Raw genomic sequence first — 22249 nt, 5'->3', positions numbered from 1 at the left:
ACTCAATTTGTCTAGAAATATAGAAGTAGTTAATTAATTAAACATTTGAAAGGCAGCTCCCCAAATCTATAAAATACATAAGCTAACGGTATATTAATGAATGTTTAAAAAATTGTCATGTCATGACTACATATGTATAATCTATATCTAACTGCTTGCCATCTCAGAGAGCGGGGATGGAAGGTAGAGAGGGAGAGAATTTGGAACTCAAAATTTTAAAAAAATGAAAGTTAAACATTTTTACACATAATTTGAAAAAAATATAAACATTTTCATATTAAAAAGTATCATGCTATTTTTAATAAAGCATTTTATTTTTTAAAATCTCTATGCTTTTCTTTAGTGAATACACATCAAATTTCAAGGCACTTAAGGAAGGGTTGAAGAGGTAAAATAGAAAACAAAAACCCAACACCCCTCCTCTCTGAAAATTCCAGGGTGTGGATTATCTGATGAGCCATATGTTCATTGGTTAGTAATATCTACTATCCCAAAGGGCTGGGTTAGCTATCTTATATAACTTATTTTTTCTTTCTTGGCATCCCTTACTGCCTAGAGGCTATTATGAACATGAAAGATGAGTAAGAAAAAACATAAAGAATAATCTAGTTTAAATATCAACATGCTGAAAAAAATTCAGTATATTACAGAAAAATGAGCTGATAAATAGCACTAGTCTTGCTAATATTAACAATGTCCTTATTTCACTTAAGATGCATCTCAGAAAACATATTGTGGACTTTTAAGGATGATAAGTTAAATAACATTCTTTTATTCTATCTAAGTTTTTCCTTGTATTTGACCCCTGTGTAACACTGAAATCTCAGTGTACATTTTAGTGTAATTACCCCTGGTGCAGCCCCGCCATTGGTGTCTCTCTCAGGGGAAAGAGCTTTGGGTAGACAATAGTAAACATTGGCTCACTACAACGGTGACAATGTCCCAGAGGGCAGTGCAGCAGCTCCAGGAGACTTCTGGGTAATGAGATTGGAGACAGGAAGTTCAAATCTGGAAGATAAGAGAAAACCATATAAATAAAATAAAAGAACAATTTTAATCAAAATCACTTTTTTAAAATGATACTTTTCTTAATTACCAAATATGTTCAATTTCATTAACAGTACCATGTTTATTCTTTTTGTTGTTTGCTACGATGTTTTTGTCTTAAGTAAAAAAATGGACATTATTTGGAAGTGAAAGTAATTTCTCTATTTTTAACAGAAAGATTAAGACACCATATTTTAAGAATAACCAGAAACAATGCCTATGAACATAAGAAGAAAGAAAAATAAACATAAAAATTTATAAAAATAAATAGAAGGATTTCTAGATATGAATTCACCAGGAGAAGGTATTAAAGATTTCTAAGAGTCAGAAAAAATTACTGGTATTGAACAATGATTTATCAAGTTCACTAAAGCTACTTTATGTCTAATATTAGTTTAAAAAATAAAACTGTATTATATTTATTTTTACAAGGAAAGGTCGGAATATTTTAAAGAAAAAAAAATCTTTAGTTAATTAGCCTGTCCTCAAATTCTCCCAGAAGTTGTCACTAATTAAAGATGGTACTTGTAATATTGATTTGAGTTTTATGAAATAGATTTTTAAAGATGCAGCTTAAGCTTGATCAATTTTTACAAAAATGAAATTTTTAATGGATCGCTATTATCAAACACAACCTACAATATATTTGAATTTGTCTTTAAAACAAACACTAATTACCTAGATATTTTCTTTATATTTTCTCTACGGATAAAGATTCAACAAGAATTCTTTAGCAAACTATAATTTCATCACAGTTCAATCTGTTTAGGTTTTAAAAATAATTTTGATCTATATTGTATTGTTCTATGAAATATGAATACGTGTGCCTGGCCCTTTTTTATATAACAAAAGCAAAAGTCAGTGGTTTTAAAAGACACGGCTTTTGAACTACTTTTCCCCTTTAATGTTACCTACTGTTTTCTGAAACAACCCCAACTATCATTCCCACAAATACTGTAAAATCCACACACACCAAATATTTTCCAAAGCATGAATTCCTTCAGTTGAACTTGAACACAAGTATCTCATGTGCATGCTTTAGAACTAGAAAAGTCATGGGCCAGTTTTCAACAACGATTTTCAATTTGGGCAGAACTAAAACATCTCAGTTGTCATGCTGTTCTGAAACAGCCAACGGCTCTTAATATTTCTTTTTCCTTATGAATATCAAGATTGCCACTTATGAGAAGGCTGTAAAGCTAGGGGTAAGTAAGCACTGTTGTGAGAAGCATTCCATTTTGCCTTAAGGATACGCTCTTTTCAATTACTTTCCAACTGAAAATTGTTCTTTCTCCACTTAAGTCAGTGGAGAAGTCTTTTCACATGGACTAAAACGTTTCCAATTTCTTTTGCATTTAAACCAGTCAAATTTTTACTTCTTATTATTGTCTTCTGTAAATGAAGACAACATTTATAGGATTGCTATCTGTGTCTGCAATTAGGGATGAAAGGATCATCAGAAGACTTAACAGTCTTTTCCACATTATGCATTAAAACAGAAATTGAAACAAAACCTTTTTCCCTTTAATGTAAGAAAATTTAAAAACAATTCAATATACCTTTTATTAACTTGTAATAGGTGTTATACAGACTTCTCATGGCTAATTCTTGTAGAGGCAGGACATGATCTGTTTCTGTCCCTATAGATTTAACTTCCGCTGGGAGGAAAACAGTTAATTGCCCTGATGAGAATGAAAGCAGCTTCACCTCTGAAACTTGAATGGGAGAGCCACAGCTGTAGAGAAACAAGACATTCACAAAGTTGTTACCATTAATTTTTAAATGTCAATAAAAATGCAATAAACAAAAATATATTTAAAATTAATTAGCTTTCCTTTGAGTGGATAATTTTTCAAAAGAAACAGATGCTAACCTGATTTTCTTAATAAAAAAACCTGAAAATAAAAATATAAATTCATCAGGTAATGCTTGACTAAATAAACACCAATTCCATAAGATATCTGGACACTTGCAACAAAAGTTGTGCAAATATTAGATTCTGTTTCGGACAATTAAGTTTAAGAGGATCTAGACATTTTGTTTTATTCATTCAATTTTCTTCTTTTTAGTACACTGCTCCCCAAATAAAACAGTTACTCCCTTTTGATGAAAAAGAAAAAAGGGAGGGGTAATAATGAGTAAAATCATGGCTTCAGTATCTTGGCTTACTATGAATCAATCACCTCAGGAAAAACTGGATTTACAAAGAAAACTGAGTTTTAATAGCACTGGATATCTCCACTGGCTTTCTGTAAATCCTTCTAAAAAATAATTACTGGCACAAATAAATACAAAACAATTTCTATCCCTTACATGTTGCCCCTAATTTAGTGAAGGGGAGCAATGGGTTAGTGTTCTTTAATTGGAAAGTTAGTACCCAATTTTATTATTGTTGCCATTTGTCTAGGATTATCAGAGTGGACAAAGCATCACATATTTTTTCATTTTTAAAAATTCTGTTGATGTCTTTTGTTTATTACAAGATTTTTACTGATATGCCCTAGGTCTTCCAGAACATTCTCATGTAACAACAAAAAAAATAGTGAATGACACAGTGGCTAAGTCTGACAACATATGCATGATTATATACCTGCAATCCTTTACCCTCACATTGAGAGCTGGGAAGGGTTTCATCATTTCTTCTCCAGGACCAAGATTGGTCATTGCATGCAATCTGAATTCAGATGTCTTTTAGTGTTGTTTTCATTTACATTTTCATATTCTTTTTCTTTAGACAAATATTATGTGCTAATGATATCTTGGCTCTCCAGAACACAAAATTAGATAAAAATTTCCCTTAGTAAAAAGTAGACAATGTAAGAAAGAACATATTGGATTGTTAATCAGAAGACTTCGGTCCCAGGCCCAGTTCTGAACCTACTAGAGTGCATCCTTAGACAACTTGTCTAAAGATTCTGGATTTCAGTTCTTCATGAGGAAGCTGGATCAGAGGATTTATAAAGTACATGCAGCTCTAAAATTCTATTATTTTAAGTATTTTCCACAGGGAAAATTTGACATACTAGAGGAGTCATCCTCACTATTAAATAGTGTTTCCTTTTGTCACTCATTTCATTTGATAAGTGTTTGAGTACCTACTATGTGAAAGATACTATGCTAATAAATCTTTTGGGGTATACAAAAATGTATAACATATGGTCCCTGGATTCAAGTTTACAATCTAGTAGAATAGATAAGGCAATACCTATTGGAAGCAATCAATCAAATTATCAACAAGCATTATTAAGTACCTATTATGTGCCAGGCATTAAGAAGACCAATTGGGCTGGAGAGCAATTCACATAGGGAAGAAGTATATTGGTATGATCTAACATGAGCAATCAATATTCAGTCAATTCTTCAGGTCTACCATTATTTTTGTTAAGAGTTTTTTGTAGTAATATTCATATTGTATGCCTATGTGTCTTGGTAGATGCTCAAATATTTTATACATTCTACTGTTATTTTGATTTCTCTATTACTGCTGGATTTTGTTGATAAATACAGTTGGTTATATATATATATATATCTATATATGTATATATAGATATATATATATATAAATACTGACAATTTATGTTTTGTTATTCTGCAACTTGGTTGAAACTATTATTTCGATAAATTTTTAGTTGAATCTTTAGAGTTTTCTAAACAGTCCAAGAACTCTTAACTTGAGTTCCATGGATCCCCAAGGTGGGTATGGATAGATTTCAGGGGGTCTGTGAATTTAGATGAAAAAAAATCTTCATTTTCACTACCTTCTAACAAAAATTTAGCATTTTCTTCAATAATGAGTACAGGAAACAAACTATAGTAGTATTAGCAGTACCTGTACTGGTGACAACCAACAGAAATGGCAAATACTTTTGTATCACATTACAGATGTTGACGATGTCTTGAAATATTGCTTATGCTAATCACTATTTCAAAAGAAGAGCATATTTATAACTGAATACAAACCTAACCTGGTATCTGTATACTTTGAATAATAGCTAACATTTATATACTCCTTTAAGGGTTACACAACACCTTACATATATTCTCTCATTTAATCCTCACAGTGTAAGGAGGTACATGATCCCACTGATTTTCTAATGATGCAGAATGTGACCTATTCACCTCTGCCCATCTGATGGGCTCTTTCATAGTCTATCAAAAGCTTGCCACAGGAGTCCATCCAAGAACACAATGGAGGTCATCCTTATTTTCTCCTAATGTAACAAGGGCACTAGCGGTATATTATCTGTTCACCCATCATCTCTTGTTCTCTCCATCTGAACAACCCATCCTCTCTTCCAAGCAAACATCTCCTCGATAACACCTTTTCCTCCTGTTCCTTAGTGTTCCTTGTTGTTCATATTTTAAAGCCTACATAATTTCTTTGCAGGGAGCTGTATTCCAAATCTCACTGCTAGATGTAATACTGTAGAATGTTGATATTGAAAAGACAGACTTAGTATTTCATGGGAAGCTTGGGATCAGTAAAGAAGCCTACAATTTTGTGAAAGTAGTCCAGTCAGCCCACTCTCCTGTTAGTTAATCAGTTGGGTAGCAAGCATCTATTAAACACTTACTACATGCCAGGCAGCAGCGTGTTAATAGCTGGAGAGACAAAAACAGTCTCTGGTATCAAGCTTCTATTCTAATAGAGGAGACAACATGGAAATCAAAAGCAATATAAGACATATAGAGAGAGTAGACCCAAGGTAACATGAAAGGAGAAATATTTTGCAACTGGGGCCCTGGGAAGGGCTTCCTGCAGCAGGTGAGCTTTGAGCTAAGCCTTGAAGAAAACCATGGAAACAAGGTGGCAGAAATGAGGAAGAAGAGCATCCCAGGAATGTGGGACAGCTAGGACAGAGGCATGGAAAAGGGAGATGGAGTGCCATGTGCTAGGAAAAGCAAGTAAGCTAGTGTACCTACATCACTGTTATGTAAAAATAAAGCATAAGAAGCCTGAAAAGGTAGGAGGGAAGAGGTCGGTTACGAAGAGCTTTAAATTAGCAATAGAGGATTTTATATTTGATCCTGGAGATAATTAGGAAACCACTGGAGTTTGCTGAGTGGGGGAGAGGGGGAAGATTTGTGCTTTATAAAAATTAGTTTGGCAGCTGAGTGGAGGCTAAATTGGAGTGGGGAAAAACTTCAGGCAAGGAGACCAATTAGAAATGTATTTTAATAGTCCAGGTGAGAAGTGATGAGCTTCCTGAACTAGTGTTGTAGCTATGTGATTAGACCTATCCCCTCAGTTGAGGACCTCACCTCATAATTTTCCAAACTTCTCATACTTTCCCCAAATCCTCCCATGCTCCCTCTCCCCCACCACACCTCCAAACTTTCAGCTAAGGACTTTGCCTCATATTTCATTGAGAAATCCTTATTTCATTGAGGCTATCCACTGAGACCTCCCTCTTTTCCCTTCCTTCTCATCTCACATCACTAATATGTTTTACCCCTGTCTTACATAAAAAAAAATGCACTTTTTTTTGGTCAAGGCAAACCATTCTACATTCACAATGATCCCATTTCTTCCCATCTTCTCCATTAGGTTATCCTTGCTATTATCCCTAATCTCTCTCTAATCTTCAATCTCTCCCTATCTTCTGACTCCTTCTTTGCTGTCTACCAACATGCTCATATCTTCTCAATCCTTGAAAAAAAAACAACCTTATTTAATCCGCTCTTCCCCTTCTTAGCTAAACTCCTTACTATTTACATTATAGGTTTCCAGTTTCTCTCTCCTCTCAATTGTTTCTAAACCCTTCATAATCCTTGCCTAGACCGCTGGAAGGTTCCTGCTAGGGCCATTCATTCCATTGTGGTACCTCAGCCTCTTAGGCCTCCCAAAATTCCATACTAGTTGCCTTGCCCCCAGGTGGTATGTCTCTCCCCCTTCCCAATTAATGCCCTGGGAAAACTCCACCTTGAGGTCAAGTTTCTACATAGGGAAAAGGTCCAGAATCACTAGCAACCTGCCTCATCTCCATATCTAGTCCCCCCAGGGAGGATGATAATCAATCAAAGATAATTTCTCAATGATCAATACTCCCCACCCCCAACTCCATCATATTCTCCCCAATAGTGATTATTATCCTATAGCTATCATTGTATATAAACCCTGTTTTCTAACTCCCACTCCCTGCTCCCTTATTCTCATTCTCCTCAAACCAGCCCCACCCGACACCCTCACCTCCTACTCCAATCTGCCCATCCCTTCCACTATGCTCTCAGGAATGTCTGTGCCACAGTTAAGAATGCTTTTTCCATCTTAAGGCTTTTCCTTTCTCACTTCTTCCATCTTCTTGCACTTTCTGAAACCTGGCTCTCTCCTAATGACACAACTTCCCTGGCCATTCTTCTCAGCACTGATTGTACTTTCAATCATAACCCTCAATTCACTGGTTGTGGTAGGGGAGTTGGCAAACCCCTCCACATGCTTAAGTGATCCCATTCCTTCTAGTCTTCCCCAGTAGACTGCCTCCTCTAATATCCACTTTCTCACTAGTCTCCCAATCTACTATTTGCTTCACTACTTCCTACAAACATGCCTGTGTCTCTCCCATCCTCAAAAAACCCCTCATTTGATTCATTCATCCCCAATAATTATCATCCTATATGTCTTCTCCCCCTTTTCTTGACTAAACTCTTCAAGAAGGCCCATCTGCAATAAGTGTTTTCACTTCCTTCCTTCTCACTCTCTTAACTCTCTGCAGTCTGACTTCTGACCCCACCATTCAACTGAAACTGCTCTCTCCAAAGTTACCAGTGAGCTCTTACCTGTGAAATTTAATGGCCTTTTCTCAGTTCCCATCCTTTTTAACCTCTCTGCAGCCTCTGACACTATCAATCACCCTCTTCTCCTTAATACTCTACTTCTGTCTGGTTTTGGGACTTCTCTTCCTACTTGTCTGACTCCTAAGATCTTTGCTGGATCTTTATTCAAGTCATGCCCAAAAACTCTGGGTGGCCCCCAGGGTCTGTTCTGAGCCCTCTTCTCCCCCTTTACTATTTTACTTGCTGATCTCATCAGCTCCCATGTACTCAATTATCACCTCTTTGCAGATGATTCTCAGATCTGTTTGTTCAGCCCTAACCTCCAGGCTTGTATATCCAATTGCCTGCATTCAACATCTCAAACTCATGTCCCAAACTGAAGTTATTATCTTTCCTTCCAAACCCTTCCCACTTTCAAACTCCCCTAATACCCAATGAGGATACTGGCCTCTTCCCACTCACCTAGGCTCACCACCTAAGGGGGCATCCTCAACTCCTCCCTCTCTCTCAACTCCCACATCCCATAAGTTGCCAAGCCTTGTGGTTCCTACCTAACATAACATCTCTCATATAAGCCGCCATCTCTGATCTGACACTGCCCCCACCCTGGTGCAGGGCTTCATCACCTCATGCCTGGACTACTGGTTGGTCTCCTTGCCACAATTCTTTCCTCAGTTCATTTCCACTCAGTTGTCAAACTGACCTCCTAAAATGCAAATCTGACTATCTTCCTTCCTTTTCTCTCCCTCCCATTCAACAAACTCCTGTGGTTCTCTCTTAGCTTCATAATCAAATATGAAATTCTTTGTTTGGCTTTTAAAGCCCTTTATAACCAAGCTCCTTCCCATCTTTCCAATCTTCTTACACCTTACATTACATAATTTAGTGATACTGACCTCCTTGCCATTCTTCACCGCACTATCATCACCCTATTCTGTGTATTCTTATTGCCTGGAACTGTCTCCTTCCTCATTTCTCTCTTCTTGTTTCCCTAGCTTCCTTTAAGTCTTAGCTAAAGTCTTACCTTTGTAAGAAACGTGTCCTAGTTCTCCTTAATCTTAATGCTTTCCCTGTGTGAATACTTGCAATTTAACCCATTTATATCCTGTTTGTACATAGCAATTGCACTCTGTCTCCCTGATCAGACTATGAGCTCCATGAGAGCAGGACTTCTTTTTTTCTCCTTTTTCTCTTTTTTTCCCCCAGCACTTATCACAGAACTTAGCATATAGTAGGGTGCTTAATAAATGCTTCTTGCTTGTTTGCAAAAGTGTGGGACACTGCATATGTGGTCAGTGTTTTTTCAGTGTCGATTTATTTTGTTGATTTTTTTCTTCCTCCTTCTCTCTTTTTAAAAAAGAACAAACAAGGGATTCCTCTATGTAAGGACTGAAGAACGAGCAAACATGGGGAAATTTAGACAATGTAAAAATAAAAGCTGCCAGTAGTTATTTTTTTTAAAAGCCAACACAGAGAGGCATGTATCACGTGTTCTCCTTGAGAATGTCTGGTGTGTTCCTACCTTTATTGACAAATTGCCCAAACATTCTAGTTTATGGTACCGCAATAAGATTCTGCTAATCAATCAACTAATAAGCATTTATTAAGAGCTTACTATATACAAGGCGCTGTGCTAAGTGTTAGAGATAAAATGTTAAAAGTGAAAAAGTATCCTTAAAGAGTTTACATGCTAATGGAGGAGATAACATGTACATACATAAATATATATATATAAAATGAATACAAAGTGCTCCTCCACCCCTCCTCATGAATTTAGAGAAGGAAATAGGTGAATCTTATGCATTAGTTCCCCTGTGAGTCTGTTCTCATTGGTACTTTTTTCTTTCTCATAGTTAAGCCAACACGTACTCTTAAGGCCTCTGGTGCTTCTCAATGGTTTCTGTTCACTGCTTTGGAGATGCTTCCTTACTTTGTGAGATACTTGATTTTTTCTTTTTTTTTTTTTAAGCTTCTTGCTTTTCTGGATTTTTGAAGTTGCTGGAAATCTGACCTTCAGATATATGAGGCATTATTGTACTTTATGTAAATATGTTTTCCTGTTCTCATAAAATCCAAATGTAAAATAAATTACAAAAACTGAATCAAGTTCATTAGAAAAATTCAAGGAAACACGAGTACAGTGCTGTTCAGATTTATTTAGCCATTATTTAGCCATTATTTAATGGCTAACAGCAATGATTCTGGCCTTAGTCAAAAACAGATATGTTTATTGCTACCAGTAGGACTGCAGAATTTTGGACATGAAACACATCTGCTCCACATACTCTTTTCTGTTTTTGGATCTACATTAGAGCTGCCTCCTTGCCTTTTGATTGTTTTCTTTTATCATATGCCTGTTTAATAATCTTTTATTCCTAAAACTCTAATGTTTTAAATCAAAATGGTGCCTATGTTAGCCATAATACATGCCTTTGTGAGCCAGTGTTTCCTACTTTTGTTTTCCTTTTTTAAATGGCCCCTATCATATATTAGGAGAAGCTTAAGATGCATATAATACAATCCACATTTTTTTTTTTCAAAACTCTGTTGACCTAAGAAAACTTGAAGGCATCTGTTCCTTTCTGACAAACCTTTTTTTCCCCCTAAAGGACCATTGTCATTAAAACAACAATAAGGCACTTGTAGCTCTCAAATATTTAGTTCACTTTATGGTCCGTATAGATCTTAGGCCTACTTGACTGAGCTGCAACATAGTCATTTTTGCTGGTACCCCAGTATTTTACCACTTCATTTTCCCCTTGGTCATGTAAGGGGATCTACTAGGCTAAAAACTGACCTATATTTATATACTGCCCCAACAACTTATATGTTCTCAATCAAAAATTTATTGAGCATCTACTGTGTACTCAACCTAAATATATAATATGATGCTTGCCCAGAAGGAACTTAATATCTAGCTTGGAAACCCAACTAAAACACATGAAATGAGTAAACAATACAAGACCAAACTGTCTAGCAAAAATTATAATGGTGTAGGGAATTTGAGAAATCTAAAGTAGCCACAAAAGTCTATAGAAAAGGTGGGACTTGGGATAAATCTTGAAGGAGTTTGATGGGTATTGAGAGTGGAATATTCAAAGACATAACTAGGAATTTTTGTACCTTGAGGTAAAACATACCTAGGGCATAGTACAGAGCAACACAGAGGGCAACCTGGTAAGGGGGGGTATTACAGTGTCATAGAGTGAAACAGAGATTCCTGTGAGGTAAGACTCCTGGATTCAGTGAGGCCAGGCTGCTCCCCTCTCCCCAAATTAGCCACTTGGTAATTATTGCAACTACTTATTCTTGATAACTAGGTGCTGAAGTAATTTTCCCCTGGTACTTTGTGTTAATGCAGTTACGGAAACTTAGTTACATCATTCTTAGAGGCCGCAAATGTTAAAATACTGTGGGTTGGATTTTTTTTCCCCCTCTCTCCTATACTTCAATATAATCATAGACCAAAAGCAGGACTGATAGTTGATACATTTTTACATTAATCCAAGTTATTTAGTTAGATACATTTCTTTGGTCTTCCCTGACAACAGTATCTTTATGGAAATAAACATAGCTTAGAGGTACAATATACTCAGCATAGATAAATACTGGTTGTCCTAACTTGTCAGAATAAGACTTTGGTAAATTGATAGGTACCTTGATTGTCCTGGGTTAAATTCCTAAAATTTTTTTCCCTCTGTTTGATAGATTTGTTATTAAGTTTTTTATAAATGCTTTATTGTACTAGAGATACACTAGATTTAACAGCTTATAGATTGACCCTTTTTTGAATGTTGTATTTTTTACTTTACCTTTTCTTTACCCTCTTAAGACACAACCTACAAGTTACTTCTTTGCTACTCTAAAAGTTTTAGTATTTTGTGAAGCTTTTTCTAACTTAATGTGCCTAAGCTTGTTTAAATTCCCAGGGATATTTTGGACACCATTTTCTTAGCAGTTTATCATGTCTCTTTTTTATATGAGAGTAACTTATCAATGCATTGAAATATAGTGCATTGGAATACATAAGATCATATGAATGCAGTTCTCTTTTCTTCTTTTCCTTAAAATTTTAACTACTAGAGGCTAACTCTTTGCTGTAAGTAATTTATCCAGATACTTTCTGAAGACAGATATCATTGTTGCAATTATTAAATCAATAAACGAAAATAAAATGTAAATTTAATTCTTACTCTAATTTAGTGACTTCTGTAGTGTGGCCAAAAACTGATCTTAAGTGATAAGTAGAGAAAATTTATTAAATAAAAATAATAAAAAAAAACTCTAATCCTTTAAGCAGTTTCTAGAATTTCTTTCTGTAATTATAGTTAATCTGCTTTGAAAACGCATAAATATAATTAATTATATGTAAAATTTTCTTAGTGTTGTTTTTGTTTTTAAGCATTCATTTCATCTGTGTAGGAAGCTCCCACCAATCCTTCTCTGTAACTTACTGTCTTGGAGAGCTGCCTGGGGCCCTGACAGTTTAAGGAACCTACCCAGAATCATAAAGCCAATAAGGTGTCAGAGGTGGGACTAGATGAGGAGACTGGTTTTCTCTCTACTATGCTATACTTCTTCCTCTTGCCTTATTTCCAAATATATAATATGTGTATATTAGATGTAATTTATATGTGTTATATTACAAATGTATATGTGTTTTATACATAGTATAATTGTAGTATACAATAACAATCAGTATCAGTTGCTTTATTCCTCAGAATTTCTCTATCATATATTGTTCTCATCATCTCTTAGTTCTCCAGAAAAAAAGCTAAGAACTGTTAGTAAAACATAGCACTTGAAGGACTTTCTTTTCTTAAACTCAATTTTATCTTATTTTCAGTTCCAAATTCTCTCCTCCCCATCCCCTGCCAGAGAAGGCAAAAACAAAACAAACAACCAAAACCCAAACAAACAAAAAACCAAAAAACAACAACAACAAAGTCCATTGCAAATATGTATAGTCATGCAAAGCAAATTCCCACATTAACCATGTCCAGGAAGAAAATAAAATATAAAAAAAGGAAAGAAAAGATGCTCCAATTTGTATTCTTTTTTTTTAGGCAATTGGGGTTAAGTGACTTGACCAGGGTCACACAGCTAGTAAGTGTCAAGTGTTCTATCTTAGGCAGGATTTGAACTCAGGTCCTCCTGACTTCAGGGCCAATGCTCTATCCACTGCACCACCAAGCTGCCCCTCCAATCTGTATTCTTAAATCCATCACTTCTCTATCTGGGAGGGAAAGCAAGTTATATCATGAGTAATCTGTAAATATGGTTGGTCACTCAGTGTTACTAAGTCTTTCAAACTTTCAGACTTTCATATCTTTATGATATTTGTTATTGTATAAATTGTTCTCCTGGCTCTGCTCACTTCACTTTATATCACTTCATATACATTTTCTCAGATTTTTCTGAAATCATCCACTTCATTTCTTACAGCACAATAGTGTTCCATTGGATACATATACTATAACTTATTCAGCTATTCCTCAATTGATAGACATCCTCTTACTTTCCAATTCTTTGCTACCACAAAAAGACCTGCTATAAATCTTTTTGTACATATGGGTTCTTTTCCACGTTCTTTGATCCCTGGGGTATAGACATAGTAGGAATATTGCTGGGGCACGATTTAGTACCTTTTTGGACAGAGTTCCAAATTGCTTTACAGAATGGTTGGACCAGTTCATAGCTCTACCAACAGCATACTGAAGTACCAGGATTGCCATTTTCCTTTTTCGCTTGAAGAGCTTTTTAAACATTAACCTCATGATACCCATAAAGTCACAGATAGAGGAAAAGAAAGAGAAGTCTTTTCTTCATACATGGGGACAACATTCAAAAAGGATGAGCAACTGGAGGGAACAGGACAAGATGAAGGAATAATGAGCAGTCCAGTTCAGCTATAAAAGAGAATGCACAAAGCAGAGCACCATAAAATAAGGTAAATTAGAGCCAGATAGTAGATGGCCTTGAGTGAAAGGCTCACGAATTTATATTTTATTCCATACGAATTCATGAGTCATCAAAAGTTTTTAAGTATGGGAGTGATTTGTTCATACTTGTGCATTAGGAAGATTCTTTTGGTAGCATTGTGAAGGATAGTTTGAAAAGGATAGAGGCTGGGAGCATGGGTACCAGATATATGATTATTATAATGGTTCTGGCAAAAGGCATATTAAAGAATGAATAAGGATAGAAATGTAAAGGAGAGAGACCAGATGCCAGAGATATTTTGGAAGTAGAATCCACAGTACTTGGCAACTGATTAGATAGTAGATGTGAAAGAAAAGGAAGTCACTGATGACACCAAGGTTTCAAGTCTGGTGGACTAGGAACGATGATGCCATCAATGGAAATTAAGAACTCAGAAGGAAGGGGGCATATTGCAGAGAAGATGATGGGTTCTGTTTGTTACTGAGCTGTTACTAAGTTCAGTTGTTACTGACATTGAGTTTGAGGAGCAGCAGAATATTCATAACTCTCTTAGATTAAACTTAATTCCTCCATAAGAAACCAGGTCTTCTCTTTCTAGTTTTCTCTTTGCTCTTATGTGACTTCTTGTTACTTCTCTGTCATCATCAGGCAAGGCTGTTGATATCTCAGCCTCCTATAATCTTCTTCTCCAATTTTAAATTATGAAAGGAAGGAGTCCAGGGCTGGGGCAAGTACTTTATACTTTCATTCCTCCAGTATGGTCACTTTCATGGAATAGTTCACCCTAGACCCAATGGCTATGGTCTGGCAAAGTCCCAGGAGAGGAAGACTTTTCACTGTTTTTCTCTTGCTCTTTTTCCCTTGGGTTCCTGACTTGAGGCTTTTTTTTTTTGCCTCACTCATCATCTGGGACATCTATAACCTTGGCTCCTGGAAATTCACATTCTTTCTGTTTTTCTCATTTTCTTCTCTTCTTTTTCTATCTTCTCTCAAGTCACTTTTTATTCCTGGCTTGTCTGCCTGAATCGAATATTATTAGCCAGATTTTCATCAGCTTGCTCAGCTTCTATCAGTGAAATTGATTCTTCTACCTATGGCTATATTGGCACTGATGTACTACTGTTTCTTCTCTATCCCTGTCTCAGGTGATGAGTCACACACGACCTGTGTTTGGGTCCTTCTTTCTGGTAGTGGATCCTGTAGACTTACATTTTTTTGACATAATTACAGTATGTAATGGGTACATAGCAATATCAACAGTTTTCCTTACTATCACACGCTGCCTTCCTGGATTAAGGTGGATTGGGCGAAGTGTACATAGAGGAAATCTGGGATGAATTTTGATTGTGAGGGCGTTGAGGGACCACAATATAACAAATCTCAAGGAAGAGAAAATGCCGCAGTCATGTAAAAAATCTCAGACCATGTTAATACTGAAAAAGGCAACCGAAAGAATATCAGTAACTACCCACATATATGCCTATATTCCTATCTATACAAAATTGTTATGAGTCTTATTTATATATGAAGGAAAGGGTATCTTTGATGAGGGTACTAGTAGTGAACAAGTGGGCTTTCCAAAAATATTAAACAATGGACCAAACTTTTATCATTTCACAATTAACTGAAAGATGTAAAAAAAAAAACAACACATAAATCTCATGATTATTGTTTCCCAATTACAAAAAAAGCATCTCATTTGGTAGAACAAAGCAGCACTTTACAGGCTCTTTTTTAACAGTGTCTCTCATCCATACATCTAAATAATCAAAGATTTCTTGGGAAATATAACAATAGAAATAAATAACCCTCTGGTAATAAATATAAAGCAAGGCAGGCAGGCAGGCAGGCAGCAATCATTTATTAAGCACCATATATCAGGTACTGTACTAAATGCTAGGGATAAAAACAAAGGAAAAAATAATCCCAGCCCTCAAGAAGCCCACATTCTAATGAGAGGGACAACATGCAAACAAGTACACAGCTCCCTCCTTTTCTAGTCTTCTTATATCTTACTCCCCACCATATATATTCTTCAATCCAGTGACTGCCTTGCTTGTTCTTCCAGAAAGAAGACAATAAGCTCTGGGCATTTTTTTCTGGTTGTTCCCATAGTCTGGAATGCTCTCCCTCCTCATCTCTGCCCATAGTTTCCTCAACTTCCTTTATGTACCAATTAAATCTCATCTTCTACAGAAAGCCTTTCCCAACCCTTAATTTTAGCGCTTTCCCTCTGTTAATTATTTCCTATTTAGCTTGCATACAGTTTATTTATACATACTTATTTGTTTTTTGTCTGCCCCCATCAGATGGTGAGCTGCTTGAGGGCAGAGAGTACCTTTTGTCTCTTTTTGTATTCTCAATGTTTACCTCAATGCCTTAATAAATGCTTATTGACTAATAAAAAGTTTCTCAACTGACTAACTTACTACATGCAAAATATATATTAAATTCAGGGTAATCTCAGAGGGAATGTACTAGCAATAAATGGCAGAAGGCAGAGATAAGGAAAGGCCTCTTGCAGACCGGGATTTTAGTAGGTCTTGAAGGTACGTTGAGATAAGGAAGGAAAACATTCCAAACATAGAGGACAGCCAGTGAAAATGCAGTCAGGAGATAAAGTGTCTTGTAAGAGGAACAACAAGGAGGCCAGAGTCACTGTATCATAGGGTACATGGAGTGGTAGGAAGGGGCTTGGTTATTAAGGACTTTAAAAGCCAAACAAAGAATTTTCGATTTGATTTTGGAGGTAAGAGGGAACTACTGGATTTTATTGAATGGGAGTGAGGGAGGAAAGGAGGATAGTCACACATATTTTAAGAAAGTCAGTTTGACAGCTGAGCGGAGGACAGACGAGATTGAGAAAAGACAGACAGGGAGACCAACCAGTAGGCTATTGCAATAGAGACCTAACTGGCCTGTTCCTCACACCTCTATGTAAAATGATTTTTATGTAATATGAATTTGCCCCTACCCACCCACTTCACTTAGTTTATATAACTAAAGCATATGCAAAATAATACCTTTATGCAAGTTATAAAATAAACTAAAATGCAGGCATATTAAATTCTGTACCAAGATAATAAACAGAATTATGAAATGAAAGGTAAAGTTGATGATAAAGTGTGTATAGTTCTGTACCGTAAAGTTAACATAGGTGTGCATTATGTTGCTCCTTCCTCCTTTTATGTCTGCACCTAGCCTTTATCACTGGTGATTGGGAGTGTGGCATTTTTTTATGAAGTTATCAAGAGATGTTTGGACAGTGGCTCTCTTTTTTTCTTCATATTATCCTCAACTAGTCATTGAACTTTTAAAAATTTTGAAGAATTTGGATCTACCTTTTCAATAAAAGAAAAAAATTCACTCAAATGATAAAATGCTTCTGCCAACTATTTCACTGTAAACCTTTTTGGTTCAACCTTGAGTTTTGAAGCTTCTCTTTCTTCTTCTGCAATCTCTGTAGCTAGCATTCAGTTAATAGACTCTCTATCTCTAGAACAGCACCTTCTCTCTGTTTTGAAAAATAAGTTGACCTCATATGAAGCACTGCATTTTACATGCTCCTCTATCTAGGCAGCATCCCTTCATTATGACACCACATAAACTAAGTTCATATGCTATCAACGGTAATTTTTGTCCTCCCTCATATTTTCTAGTTATTTTCATTTCCAAGTCTATTGGCTTATACTTATGAGGTGGTTCATGTTTTCCCTTAAGAACATGTTTGCTGCCAGCCATGGTATTAGGATGATTACTGAACACAGGGATAGGCACAGTATCACTCACTGTCTGCAGACACATGAGAACTGACTCAGAGATGCTTCTCAGCTTCCCACCATCATTTATGCTATCTGTATCGTACAGCATCTTATTTTGGAATGCAGACTTCTTTCAGAATTCTTTACATAAACTCAAATTTGTGTAATGCGAACGTACATAAAGCAAGAAGTACCTGTAGTTGAGGCACGAGGTGATGAAGCCCTGCACCAGGGTGGGGGCAGTGTCAGAAGAGAGATGGGGGCTGAAAGAGAGGGAGGAGTTGAGGATGTCCCCTTAGGTGGTGAGCCTAGGTGAGTGGGAAGAGGCCAGTACTCTCACTGGGCATTAGGGGAGTTTGGAAATGAGAAGGGTTTGGAAGGAAAGATAATAACTTCAGTTTAGGACATGCTGAGCTTGAGATGTTGAATGCAGGCAATTGGATATACAAACCTGGAGGTTAGGGCTGAACAAACAGATCTGAGAATCATCTGCAAAGAGGTGATAATTGAGTACGTGGGAGCTGATAAGATCAGCAAGTAAAATAGTAAAGGGGGAGAAGAGGGCTCAGAACAGACCCTGGGGGCCACCCAGAGTTTTTGGGCATGACTTGAATAAAGATCCAGCAAAGATCTTAGGAGTCAGACAAGTAGGAAGAGAAGTCCCAAAACCAGACAGAAATAGAGTATTAAGGAGAAGAGGATGATTGATAGTGTCAGAGGCTGCAGAGAGGTCAAAAAGGATGGGAACTGAGAAAAGGCCATTAAATTTCGCAGGTAAGAGCTCACTGGTAACTTTGGAGAGAGCAGTTTCAGTTGAATGGTGGGGTCAGAAGTCAGACTGCAGAGAGTTAAGAGAGTGAGAAGGAAGGAAGTGAAAACGCTTATCGCAGATGGGCCTTCTTGAAGAGTTTAGTCAAGAAAAGGAGGAGAAGACATATAGGATGATAATTATTGGGGATGAATGAATCAAATGAGGGGTTTTTTGAGGATGGGAGAGACACAGGCATGTTTGTAGGAAGTAGTGAAGCAAATAGTAGATTCGGAGACTAGTGAGAAAGTGGATATTAGAGGAGGCAGTCTACTGGGGAAGACTAGAAGGAATGGGATCACTTAAGCATGTGGAGGGGTTAGCTTTGGCCAGAAGAGTCACTTCTTTATTTGAGACAGGAGTGAAAGAAGACATAGTGGAGGGGAAGTCTTCTGAGTGATGTGACATGAAGAAGAGCAGAGAAGATACAGCTTTGAGTAAATGGCCTAAATTTTTTCAGTGAAATATGAGGCAAAGTTCTTGAGAAACTGTGTGGAGAGGGAGCCTACAAGTTTTGAGAAGGAATACAGAAGTTTGGAAAAGCCACTGTTGTGAGTGGGATAGTGAATTGATTATGTTTATGCAAAAGGATTACCTTGAAGCAGTGAGTGTCCATTTGAGATCATATAATATACATTTGTGATGGATTTAGCATGGTTTTGGTATTTCTTCTAGCTTCATTCAGTATCAGGTAAATGGGAGTAAAGACAGCAGAAAGTCGGAGTAAACCAAGGCTGGGGTCTGGTAGCACAAGATCTTCCATTGGATATTCTTAGGGTAAGAGAAATGGGATTAATGAGAAAAGGACAGTGTACAGTGAACTGGTTCACCAAGGGGCCAAGATGGCAAAGGGAGGAGATTGCAGACAGTGCAGGGATGATGGCCTAGGAAAGAACTGATGGGTAGATGGAGTGGAGTTTATCAGGAGAAAGAACAGGGTTTGGAATTACAAGGCAGAAGGAGAGGTGGAACGACAACAGATTTTGCTCAAGTAAGGAAATTTCAGGGTTCATGAACATGATGGTAATGGCAAGATCAAGGATATGATCATCTCTGTATGTAGGTGAGATGGGAAGGAGGAGTATGTCCTAGGAAAGGAAAAGAGTAAGCTGAGGAACAAGAAAGTTAGAGTGTTAGAGGGGGTATCAATATGTTTGTTAAAACTGCCTAGTATGAGAGCAGAATTGGGAAGAGAAAGACAAAGACAAAGCCAGCCAATGAACTCTTTGAGAAAGGAGAAGAACGTCCTAGAGGATGGTAAACAATAGCCACCAGAATCTTGTTTGGGTAATAAATACAGACTGAATGAACTTCAAAAAGGAGAGGTTACTGAGTGATTGTGGTAGAGGGTGAGCCCAGAAGTGGCAAAAAATATTCCAATTCCTCCCCCTGGCTGGTGAGTTGGATAAAAGTACAACCAGTGCTGGAAACGGTGGCCAGAAAAGCTGTTATAAGGAAAGAGCCAGGTAAATACAAGGAGATGGAGGGAGCAAGAAAGAAAATTGTTCAAGATGACAGCTAAGCGAATTCTCCTATTTCCCCTTTGGGGTCAAACTTACTTTTTATAATTTTGTAAAAACTAATTTTTGATTTTTTGTATTTGTTATATTAATTTAGATTGTTGAAGTCATGTATAAAGTTTCCTTAGTCTTATTTACTTCACTTTCTACCAGCTTACCCTTGTCTTTCTGTTTCTCTGAAGTCATCATATCACGTTTCTGGTAACTTATTTGAATCACGATAAATTTATGTACCACAATTTGTCTCGCCATTCCTCAATAGATAAATATCTACTTTGTTTCTAGTTATTTGCTAACATAAAAGTGCTGCTATAAATATTTTCAAGTGTAGGGAGCCTTTCCTTTCATCAGTGATTTCTTTGATCTATGCCCTTAGTAACAGTCTCTGGGTCAAAAGGCATGGATATTAAAAATATACATATATTTTTAGTTCCAGATTCACTCCTTTACTCTACCCCTCCCCCACCCATTGAGAAAGCAAGAAATATGAATACCTATTATACATATGAAGTAATTCAAAACATTTCCACATTAGCCATGTAGTGGGGCGGGGGGGGGCAGAGAAAGCAAGAAAAATAAATTAAAAAGCAGTGCTTCAATCTACACTCAAAGTTCATCAGTTCTCTCTCAAGGTAGATAGTATTTTTTTTTATCTTGAGTCGTTTGGAATTGGCAAGGAACACTGTATTGATCAGAGTAGCTAAATCTTTCACAATTGATTATCATTACAATATTGCCATTACTGTGTACATTGTTTTCCTAGTTCCGCTCACTTCACTTTGCCTCAGCTCATCAAGTCTTCTCAGGTTGTTCTCAAACCATCCCTTTTGTCATTTCTTACAGCACAATAGTATCCCATCACATTCATATACCATAACTTGTTTAGGCATTCTCCAATTGACGGGCATTCCCTCAATTTCCAATTCTTCTTTATTTTTATTTTCATTTTTAGGAATGGGCATTTTAGATACTTTATTTACATCTGTGTTTGCATCCATGTAATCTTTATAAAGGGTAGGCATGCCATCAGAAAACATGTACGTGCACACGCACACACACACACACATACAATAAGCCATTAATTCACTTGTGGACTCAGACCATTGAAACTTCATTATTTTGTCATTTCAAAGTTCACATCTTATTCCTTTTCTCTTTTCCTTTGCATGATCTGATATGAATTATGAGCTCTTCATAAGGATCAGTCATTTTTTTCTCCCCAAAGATTGTTTACTGGACCATTGCAGTTGCCACATAGTTATGGCTGAATCTCTTTTCTCCTGATCCTGTGATGAGGAGGATCCTGTGATCAAGCTATGTAGTGTTCCTTATTGTGAGACAGTGGGATGTAGAAGAAACAACACTGGATCTAGAGTCAAGAGAAACGTAGGCTTGAACCCTAGTGCTAACACTCATTTACTAGTTGTGTGATCTTGGGCAAATAATCTCTATATGTATCGGTTTTCTCATCGGTAGAAGAATTGCTACATTTCCTTTAGGAGTTTTTACACGGAAAGAATGAGGAAGTTTTTATGAGTAATATGGATATGTAAGCTATTATATTATTATAATTATAGATGATCTTTAATGTTTCTTTCAAATATAAATTCTATGACGTGACTTCAAATTTCTTCTAATGTTTCTTAAAGAGATAAATAGAACAAAACTTGATATGTGTTTCAATGTTATTTCTTCCTTAACAAAAAGTCTGGTTTTTTTTTTTTTTAAACTCAGGGCTCCTAAGACGTTATTTTTTTTTCCTTTTTACTGCCCTGCGCACCATGTGGTAGAGGAACAAATGAGTAGTGCAATGGTTTTAAAAAGGAGAAGTAAAGAGCTTAGATAAAAATTCATTTAAATATTTCTGAAACAATTGTGTTTGAAGTCAGAGAAAAGATATGACCTTTCGTGAATGAATTAAAAAAATGTATTAAACACATACTATGTGTCAAGCACTGTGCTAAGCATTGAGGAAAACTAGAGAAAAAAGCAAGAGTTTCTGCTTGCTCAAGAAACCCTCACTCTTACTGGGGGAGACACACAATAAACAAAAAGTTCAGCTGCAGGGTGGATAGGAAGGTTTAGAAGTTCTAAGGGTACAGTCACAAGTAGGTCAGATAACAATGGGGAAAGTGTTCAGTGGGGAAGATGGTGAAGTCTGGAAAACCTTATGACACAGTGGCAGTACAGGTACTAAAGCTTAATGGTCCTTTATCTCCCCAAAAGGAATAGAATTGGTAACTCCTAGGTCACCCACATTAAGTCAACAAACCCAGATGGCTTATGGGTACTTCATCCCAGGAGGGCTCAGGGAAGAAAAAGTAAAGAGACAGGATGCCCCTGTGGTGGTGGGTCTTCCCAACTAGCCCAGCTATCCAGGATGGACTCTGGGATGA

General features: G+C 36.7%; 1 protein-coding gene across 2 annotated transcripts in view; it reads right to left on the bottom strand.

Annotated features, from left to right (window-relative positions):
* The window catches only part of LRRC28 (leucine rich repeat containing 28), a 194817-nt gene that overhangs the window by 14771 nt on the left and 157797 nt on the right, over positions 1-22249 (bottom strand). For both annotated transcript variants that reach the window (XM_027852018.1, XM_027852019.1), the window contains 2 exons: positions 2607-2782; positions 849-1008 (listed from right to left, as the gene is read on the bottom strand). In XM_027852018.1, coding sequence (XP_027707819.1) covers positions 849-1008; positions 2607-2782 — 336 coding nt within the window. The remainder of the gene's footprint in view (positions 1-848; positions 1009-2606; positions 2783-22249) is intronic.

Source organism: Vombatus ursinus, unplaced genomic scaffold, assembly GCF_900497805.2.
Source record: "Vombatus ursinus unplaced genomic scaffold, bare-nosed wombat genome assembly UNPS02009205.1, whole genome shotgun sequence".
In the NCBI taxonomy this organism is placed as follows: Eukaryota; Metazoa; Chordata; class Mammalia; order Diprotodontia; family Vombatidae; genus Vombatus; species Vombatus ursinus.
The sequence above is the reverse complement of the archived record's forward strand: the minus strand, read 5'-3'. Positions and strand labels throughout refer to the sequence as shown.